The sequence below is a fragment of the Periplaneta americana genome, chromosome 3, assembly GCF_040183065.1.
Source record: "Periplaneta americana isolate PAMFEO1 chromosome 3, P.americana_PAMFEO1_priV1, whole genome shotgun sequence".
Classification (NCBI taxonomy): Eukaryota; Metazoa; Arthropoda; class Insecta; order Blattodea; family Blattidae; genus Periplaneta; species Periplaneta americana.
The window spans coordinates 125996171-126006728 of record NC_091119.1 but is presented as its reverse complement, the minus strand read 5'-3'; the positions used below and the strand labels follow the sequence as shown (position 1 = coordinate 126006728).

Here is a 10558-nt window from a genome sequence, read left to right as displayed (position 1 = left end):
TCCAGGACTGATCCATTTCTTGCTAACAGACCCAACAGATTTACCAATTTTATTCCCCTTTCCCTGTCTTCTATGATGATAGAAGAGATATTAGCTCCGAAACAATGGACGTCTTCAAATATTATATGTCAAGGAGTGAATACCTAAAAACCTCACACCTTAGGAGTAAAAATTTACATTTGTTTACAGTTGTTGCGATAACTGTTCCGTTTCATTACTTTTTGTTTATTTAAAACATTAATATTGTTCTCAGTTGTTATGGTAGTATTTTTCGATTTACATAAAATAATTTCAAGAGATAACGAATGAACATCTTAACGAAGTAACGAATAATAACGACCGAATGCCGCATGTGACAGCCACAATCCCTGCGAGCACGTTCTCACCGTGATCCCGGCCGCGGCCGCGTTGAAGAGGAGAGGAAGTGGGCTGGGTGGGGGGGATTGCCTAGAACCACTCGTTGCCGTGATGTTGCCGCGGACGCTTGATGACGGTCACGCCGCGCAGAGGACTGTATCATTGCTTGCGGTACGGGGTGCCGTACCCCACCTCGCTGTACGTCGAGGGGCCGTCGTTGTAGATGGCGCTAGGACCCTCGATGCTGCACACGGAGTCCTCGGGGGTGCGAGACACCTCCCCCTCCGTCGCCTCATGGTCCGTCGCGCCGCCTCCCCCGCCGCCTCCTCCGCCACCACCGCCCCCACCACCCCCGTGATGTCTGGTTGAACAGCGCTGGTGCCGGTGATGGAGGGCCTGTTTTAACACACAAGCTTCGTATTCTGAACACACTGTATGTCAGCATGTGTAATTTACATTACCTTATCTTATTTTGATGCTAATTACTAGAGCTCGGAAGTTGAGGAAAAAATACTTTTCTTTTTTCGAGTATCCGAAGATGAGGCTCAACATTATACGGTATATATTCATTTTGGGTCATTGTAGGCCAGAAAATGATGGGTTTTATTAGTCTTTTTTGCCTTTTTCGGCTTATTGGTCCTTTTTAGGCTCTTTTTAAAATCTTAATGGCTTTTTTTTTGCAACTTCAGCTTCTTTAGACTACATTTTTACTCCCATTTTTACAATTCACCACGAGATCTCAGTTGCTTCATATATGCACCAATGACATACGTTGATGTGGAGAGAAGTTTCTCGATGTTTCGCAACGTGCTGTCAGAAAACCGACGATCCTTTGCACTTAAGAACCTGGAGATGACTATTGTGATACACTGCAATGCTAACTGAGGTAAAGTTTCCGAAGTCCCATTTTTGTAACCCTGGTGTGATTAAGCCAGATATTCTAGTTATACTAATTTTTATTTCTTTCTCCAGGATGCCCATTGCAGGTTCGCTGAATTCGTTCTAGGTGGAAAAAATCGTTCATTCTAAATTCTCCAAGTAGGTACTTTTTTTTTAACAAACACGGAATTTCTTTTTCAAGTTATATTAATCCAAAAAAATATATAAGTTAATGTCTGAAAGAAAAAGCATATCATTAATACAGTTTTTTTTCGCACTGTTTGTTGTATACCACCAGAATTTTGTATTTTTGAAACATTATATTCATTAAATATGTAATTGAAACTGAAATTATTAATGAATTTGGATCATCTTTTTTTAAGTCCCTTTTTCCTATCTTTAGGTTATTTTTAGGATATCTTTAGTGTTTTTAAAGATCTTTTAGGGAAATTTATAGGGGAGAGTTGGGTTGTATCGGACATTGGGTAATATCGGACAGTGCATTTCTTTCATCTACCGCCAGATGGTAGTACCTGACTGACATGGTTACGTTTCTGTATGCGACATCACAGAAACGTAACTATGTCATTCAGGTACTATCATCTGGTTGTAGATGAAAGAAACTCACTGTCCGATATTACCCGATGTCCGATACTACCCAACTCTGCCCTATGTCTTAAACTTCCGAGCCCTATTAATTACAAACAAGCGAACGTTCATTTCTAAACTTCCCAACTTGAATAATTTTAGATATGCATGGGGACACGATTTTGAGAAATAAACACGTTAGTTTAGTTTTCGAGGGGAAGTTCAAAACCACTGCTGATTGAATTTTCCGTTCCACCCCTTAATCTCCACCCCACTTTTGAATTTCAAATTGCACCTCCTAAATTCAGACATTTAATTTTAAAGGGATTAATAAGCCCTATCCTTCTACCAAAGAAATATAATATTTCGGTCCATCCATTTCTGAGATAGAGCCAAAAACGTACCATATAACTTGATAAATTAAAGTTTAGTTGATATTAAACCGTGCTATTACTGTGTGTACTAGAAAACAAATCTGTTGTTTGTATTTTTATTACTTCCAGTAAAAATATTACACACACGTTCAACAATCATGCATCTCGTTTGTACCTGGTTGACTTTAATTTGGTAATATGTTTAAAAGAAGTCGAAGACAATTGCACAATATCATACAAATAAATGTAATACAGTCAAATATCGATACAACAAACTCCACTTTAACTAAATGTTCACTCAAAAAACACATAAACCCCGTCCATGGCTCCATAATGCGTAGTACTGTTAAATAGCTGCACTTGTATGAACGTCGGTATTGTAAAACGTTTGTTAGAATGAAACAAAAATTGCTTTCTAATAATTTGATCAGGTGAAGGGATTTATTTTGTGAGCTATTTTACTTAATTCCGCAAATGCATATACAGTAGTAGACTAATTCAATCAACGGTAGTTTTCCTGCACTACTAATGGTATGCATTTCTTCTCTGAGACCAATGTCCATGGTATGCATTTCTTCTCTTAGACCAATGTCCATGGTATGCATTTCTTCTCTTAGACCAATGTCCATGGTATGCATTTCTTCTCTTAGACCAATGTCCATGGTATGCATTTCTTCTCTTAGACCAATGTCCAGGGGCAGGTATTTATGGAGATTAATTTTATCATTTGTGTTTTTTAAATATTGGTGTCGGCGGAGATCGTTGGAGATTGATTTGTACTCTTGGCGGAGATTAATGGAAATTTTGGAAAATACAATTATTTTAGAATTGGAGTATTAATTTAGTATGAATATTACTTTCCAAATAATTAACATTAAAGGTTCGTTGGATTCTGGTGAAGGTGCGGTATGGCCAATAGACAATATTTGTTGAATTGAAACTGTATTTAACACACATTCATTAAAAAAAAAAAAAAAAAAAAAAAAAAAACTTGCAGCCCTCAAATTAACACTTTCAAAATGTTAGTGAAATGTTGAATTCTTCGTCTTTTGAGTTCAGTAATGTAATCAGAACACCTGAAATATGTACTTGCATTGAGCTTTTGTGTTTTGCCCTGTGCTGAAGAAGATTAAATGTGCCGTTAAAAGACAATTTTAGACTTTTGTACGCACCGGGCATTTTATGTCTTGTTTGACAGATTTGCATTGACTTTTTAATTATAATATACAGCATCCGTCGTCTTCTATGATTCCGGTGACAGAGAGTATCATTTCGATGAGCAGAGAGTATCCTTATGTGAAGCATATCAATTAGAGCAACAACGAAGTGTAATCGTAAACGGTTCAAAGGAAAAATGTTTAATTTAGACAAAGAAGTCTTTGTAGCGATCCATCAACGCACCTACACTTTCAACATCCAACGAAATTTAAATATAACGAAAATAACTTCAGTGTTGTCAGAACTTCGTTATACCGACATTTGACTGTATAACTTACGTCACACCACTACTATGAATATGTAACTATACTAATGAAATGTACAGTATAAGTAAAGAAAAATGTCACATCAATGCTAGCATACAAATTACCTTTGAGGAAATACACCAATAATTACAAATAAAATAAAGTATATCATATTTAGTAGAATATAGGTACAGTAGAAGTCCACAAATAGAGTATAATGTGTTTTAAATGTACATAACGTAAACTATAACAGTAAACCATTAACGTCCTAGAGAAATACAGACAAATGGAAAAATGTAGGTAAATATACAGTATAGGCCTATAACTAATACCAGAAAACAACGAGTACAGGTTCTTATGCAGACCGGACTAACTCCAACCTTTCTATTAGATATGAACAAAACTAACTGCCGCTCTCGCTCGCTGTGTTCGTTGCATTTGTCTTTCGAGTCTCGTCTCGTCATTCTTGTGCGCTTTGAGTCCGCTCATCATTCTCGAAATAGCATTTGGTCGGCGTGGAAAGATTTCGTAACTTTGAATAACATACATCATTGAAATAAATAGCATTATAAATGTTTAAATGAGACAAAAAGACAAAACAGAACAGTATCTTAGTTATCAAAATGTTCTAGTTTTTATTATATATTACCTATGGTTACATAAATAGAAAAACATTCTCAAATAAACTTGCATTTCTAAGAAACATAAAACATAACGTTAATATCTTTCTACTTGAGATTGCACACTTGATCTCAAACATATAAAAAGAAAATTCCTAGCCTTCTAATAAGGGCCTAGTAATTAAATAAAGACTGGGAAACGGATTATTATACACTGAAAGGTAGAGATGATGTTTCAAATAGGCTACTTGATTGTTTATACATATATAACAGTTGCCAAAGTAGATAAAAGTTCAGTCAGGTATAAACAACTATGGCGATTCAAGGCTGCTTGACGTTCGGGACTTCGAGAGTGATCAATCTGGACGTCTCGAAACACTCACAAGCAGTCTTTACGTCAACGACGCGACGTATACAACATTGTCGTGCGGGTTTTCGGCTTTGCGGGCGCTGTTAGTCTTGCTTTCTCGATCGTTGTTCATCTCTGCTTTCTACGTAGGCTTATAATTGTCCTATATCCATTGACATTTCGTCCACTATTCTCTATCGTCCACGTAATATTTATGTCCACTATGACTTTCAGTCCACAATTACTGATGTCCACTTTATACCATCCACAAACGTATTAGTTCAGTCTGTATTTTTGTCCACTCGTAGATTTGGTCCACTTGTTACTTATGTCCAGTTTTTTGTCCGCGATAACGCTGTTCCCTTTATTTTCCATCCACATAAAATAACATCAGACATGTATTTTAAATAAGATTTGGAGTTCATTTATTGTAGTTTAAAAATTCTACACAAATTCGTTTTTAAATAGCTTTCCGATACCATGTCCTCGTATTCTTGTAATTGATCACCATGCTCGACTTCTTCCGTGTACAATTTAATTTTACAACTTATTGCCCGAAGATATATATCAGCATTATTGTATCACAATAATTTTCTTATTGATCAACAATATTCTCATTGATTCATTAAATATCTTTTTTTTATAAGATATGTTATGTTTTTAAGGCCCCCATTCAGCTGGACCAGAAAATTTCATTATATCTTTAGTTTTTTTAATATGTTCTAAAAATTCCAAATATATTAATGATGTGTCACTATTATTCGACATTCTCGAAGGTTCAGTGGCACTGGAAGTCTGTATTTGTTTTGAGCTCGATTCACAACACGAAACAGTGTATTCCTTTCTGGTAATTCAAAAAGCATTTCTTCATCTTGTATTTCTGAAATTTCATCTGGTATAACAGAAGTGAGAAGAGCGTTTGGATGAGTTCTAGCTTTTCTTTTAATGACAGATAATGTTGATTTCTGTTAACTTTTAATGGGTTTGCAGCGTGTCATACTGTGTTTCCGTTTATCTACAAAGACAAAGACATCAAGGGAGTCAGATTCATAAACGAATTGGGTTGAGTAAGTGAATTAGTGTACTCAGTCAAGTTAGTTACGTAAATATAACAGTCAGTCACATTTAATGATTCAGTCAGCCAGCCGTTCAGATAAACAGATTAGTCGTTCAGAGTAAATCACTCCATCAGCGAAGACAATCAGTTCAGTAAAGTAAGATATCTGATCCAGACTGTTCGAGTTATTTAGTTAGTCGAGTCAATCAATTCAGCCAGATGAGTAAATTGATGTAGTTAATCAGTCAGTACATATACTAGTCAATCAGGAAAGTGACCAATAGTCTAGTAACAAATCAGTAATCAGCACGGTCAATGTATTGCAACCCTTCCAGTCAATCGGTAGCCAATAGACATTCTTGTTTATCTATCAGTAACCGGTCTAGTCAGCCAGTCGGTATTGAGTCTAGTCTAGTCAATAAAGTCAGTGAGTCAGGAGTTAGTTGTCAATTTGCTAAGTAAATCAATGCTGTTAGGAGTTCAGCCTTCCTACAATAACTCAACTAAGTAAATTAATGAACCAGGTCAATTAGAACAGATAGTTCTGTGAGGAAGGTTATTCAGCCACGTCAGTCAGTCAATCAGTAAGTCAAGTCCGTCCGTCAGTCAGCCAACCAGCCAGTCACTCAAGCAGACAGTCAGCCAACCAGTCAGCCAGTTAGTCAGCCACTCAGTTAATCAGCCACGTAGCCAGTCAATTAGCCAGCCATTCAGCTAATCAGACAATCAGATAGTCAGCCAGCCAGCAAGTCAGCCTCTTAGTAGCTAGTCAGTTAACCATCCTGCTAATTAGTCAGGTTCGTGAAAAAGTTAAGTCCGTCAATAAGCCGAGTCTGTCGAAATCCTTCAGGGTAGTAATTCAAATCAGACAAAATAGCATGTCAATCAGTTAGTCAGCCAGCCAATCCGTCAGTCAGTCAACTCCGTCAATTAGTCAAGTCCGTCGAAGTCCGTCAGAGCAGTAATTCAAGTCAGATTAGTTAGCAAATTAGTCAGTTAGCCAGTCAGCTAGCCGATTAGTCAGTCAAGTACGTCAATTCGTCAAGACCATCAATTAGTCAAGTCCGTCAATTAGTTAATTCCGTCAATTAGTCAAATCCGTCAATTAGTCAAGTCCGTCAATATTAGTCAAGTCCGTCAATATTAGTCAAGTCAGTCAATAAGTCAAGTCCGTCAATATTAGTCAAGTCCATCAATAAGTCAAGTCCGTCAATATTAGTCAAGTCCGTCAATAAGTCAAGTCCGTCGAAGTCCGCCAGGGCAGTAATTCAAGTCAGATTAGTTAGCAAGTTAGTCAGTTAGCCAGTCAGCCAGCCGATTAGTCAGTCAAGTCCGTCAATTAGGCAAGTCCGTCAATATGTCAAGTCCTTCAATTAGGCAAGTCTGTCAATTAGGCAAGTCCGTCAATAAGTCAACTCCGTCAATTAGTCAAGTCCGTCAATTAGTCAACTCCGTCAATTAGTCAAGTCTGTCAATTAGTCAAGTCCGTCAATTAGTCAAGTCAGTCAATTAGTCAAGTCCGTCAATTACTCAAGTTCGTCAATTAGTCAAGTTCGTCAATTAGTCAAGTCCGTCAATTAGTCAAGTCCGTCAATTAGTCAAGTCCGTAATTAGGCAAGTCCGTCAGTAAGTCAAGTCCGTCGAAGTCCGTCAGGGCAGTAATTCAAGTCAGACAAATTCTCACTCACTCACTCACTCACTGAATTACTTAAGTCAATTTAGGGAACTCGGTCTTCTTTTAAGTCTTCATTTAATCAGTGAAGTCAGTTAATAAAGGCATTTCAGTAAGTCTGTGACTAAGCCAGGTCAGTGAATTCAGTCGGACCAGTCAATGAGTCAAATCAGGAAACTGTGTAGTCAGCATGTCAGGTCGATTAATCAAATCAATCACGTCAAATCAGTGAAATCAACGAGGTTAATCATGGCACAGACGCTTTTTCGTTTTTGTTAAATACTTCAAGAAAACATTCTGTTTTCCTCAGAGTTGTCAACGTTTCGTAACACTGAGTACGTAGAAACAGACAGCGGACATGGCCGCTGGTCTATGTAGCTATACGTCGCTGTTATGGACAGTTCAGTTCAACTAAGCGGGAGCTTTACACATAGCGTCGCAGCCTTCCTCTAAGCGATCCAATTTAATTTCCAAACCAAACCACTTACAGCCCAGCACTGCTAATCTGTCATAACTAAAACAATCCCAACTTGTCTTGAAGTGGTGTCAGAGGGTACATACATACCGCACAAAAATCCCACAGTTCAGGAATTGTGTGGGTTGTATCGATTGCGTCACTACACCGAGGAGAGGTTTCCAAACTGTGCACCGTGACCATTGGATTTTCAAAGAACGCACGTTCGTTCTACAAAGAAATGACTCACATAATGTCTGGTATAAGATATACGAGCAGTTTCAGTATACGAATCTGTGAATGGTGTTTCACGAGAAATGACGTAGATTGAAGTCAGAAGTTATTTGGGGCTGTCAATTTTTAAAGGATTTGTTTAGGATGTTTCCATGAAAACAGTTTTAATTCTCTTCCAAGAATTGTTCATTTGGTTCTGCCGTAGTAGATAGAGTAGTGGCAAAAAAACCGGACCGAGCCTTGTAGCTGATTTCAGAGTCTTGTTCACTCCAGAGCACGATAGACTGGTAACTAAGATTTTTGTGATTCGAATTCTGCCTGGGAAGGAAACTTTCTTTTGTTCCTTATTCAAATTTATTCCCAATACTTTTCGATTGCTGGTAAAATTCATGTTCTGGAAATAATAAGTTAATTAAGTAGTATAATATCGCTGCAATCGAAAAGTATTGGGAATAAATTTGAATAAGGAACAAAAATAAGTTTCCTTCACAGGCAGGATTCGAACCACGAAAGTCTTAGTTACCAGTCTATCGTGCTCTGGAGTGAACAAGGCTCTGAAATTAGCTACAAGGGTGGGTCCGGTTTTTTTTGCCACTACTGTAAATGTAATTAACTGACGGTTAAAGCGTCCTATAATCAATCAATTGTCTCTGACCACGAATTTAGATGAAAAGGCAGGTAAATTAAAAGAAATACAAGATGTTCAGTATGCATAATTCATAAATATGACCTTGAATACAGAATTATTGAGAAAATGTTATATGATTGAGTTTGTTTTTTCATTAACTTAGTTCAAAATCAAGAAATACTTCAATTTCTGGTTCATGTAACCATTAGCAGCCCATTTAATCACGTTAGCTATTCGTCCTGTGATGATGAACGCTACATTACATAGTTAATGTAGGTCTAAAATACGGAGTTTTGTACATAAGAGATACTGTAATTAACATTATTCATATCTTTGCCGATTTTATTAAGCCTTGAAAATTCGCATAGTGTTTCTTCACAGAAATGGGTACCTTAATGTAGGAATTTAACATCCGTTGTAACAAGTTAGATTCTTTAAAAACTGTTGATTTTAACTCTCCGGAGATCACAGTAAAATTTGCATGTCTATTTTACTTATAGTGGCTTAAAATACTTAAGAAACAAAATAATATAAAAATACAGTAAAGTACAGAATAAATAAAGGTTGTACGCCCGGAAACAGGTTTCGCTCAGCATGGCTCTGCTCGGAAAGTAATGCGGACAAGTAACAGCTCTCATACTCGTAGCGGTGATGCAGAGTGTCGTCTTTCGGCAAAAAATATCTGGCGACTTAAACATTACATTACAGGTTTAATTTATTGGCTTACCTTATAATTAGCACTGGAACTCTCAAATGCACATTTTATACCCATTGAAAAAGTTTCTAAACGCTGGATTTAGTCTCCATCGATACAATGGAACCCTAAGCACATGGTCAGTTTCGTTTAATTAGGAACGGGTGTTGTCAGATTAAGCTTTAGTTTTAACAATTTCGTCGTTTTCCAAGCTCATATCTTGGATACCTGTTGAGCTAACTTTCTTAAGGATTTCGTGGAAGATTGTTCTAGCCTATTAGCCTATCATATGTCATCGATTTTTTTTTTCACCTAGAACGCGACTTATGCGCTTTCTTTTATATTTAAGAATAATCCCGTTTCTCCCACTTTTCAATAAATTATATTTTGCTTAATAAAATGGTTTTTGATTGCCAAGACATTTCTATAGAAATACTTACTTACTTACTTACTGGCTTTTAAGGAACCCGGAGGTTCATCGTCGCCCTCACATAAGCCCGCCATTGGTCCCTATCCTGAGCAAGATTAATCCAGTCTCTACCATCATATCCTACCTCCCTCAAACCCATTTTAATATTATCTTCCCATCTACGTCTCGGCCTCCCTAAAGGTCTTTTTCCCTCCGGCCTCCCAACTAACACTCTATATGCATTTCTGGATTCGCCCATACGTGCTACATGTCCTGCCCATCTCAAACGTCAGGATTTAATATTCCTAATTATGTCAGGTGAAGTATACAATGCGTGCAGCTCTGCGTTGTGTAACTTTCTCCATTCTCTTGTAACTTCATCCCTCTTAGCCCCAAATATTTTCCTAAGAACCTTATTCTCAAACACCCTTAATCTCTGGTCCTCTCTCGAAGTGAGAGTCCAAGTTTCACAACCATACAGAACAACCGGTAATATAACTGTTTTATAAATTATAACTTTCACATTTTTTGACAGAAGACTAGATGACAAAAGCTTCTTAACCGAATAATAACAGGCATTTCCCATATTTATTCTGCGTTTAATTTCCTCCTAAGTGTCATTTATATTTGTTACTGTTGCTCCAAGATATTTGAATTTTTCCACCTCTTCGAAGGATAAATCTCAAATTTTTATAGTTCCATTTCGTACAATATTCTGGTCACGAGATATAATCATATACTTAGTCTTTTCGGGATTTACTTCCAACCCTATTGCTTTAC

The 10558-nt window shown here is 37.2% G+C and overlaps 1 protein-coding gene across 1 annotated transcript in view; it reads right to left on the bottom strand.

Moving 5' to 3' along the window:
- Positions 1-516: 516 nt before the first annotated feature.
- smog (G-protein coupled receptor 158 smog) overlaps positions 517-10558 on the bottom strand; it is a 426301-nt gene continuing 416259 nt past the window's right edge. The window contains exon 13 of the mRNA XM_069822646.1: positions 517-753. Within this exon, the coding sequence (XP_069678747.1) occupies positions 517-753 (237 nt within the window). The remainder of the gene's footprint in view (positions 754-10558) is intronic.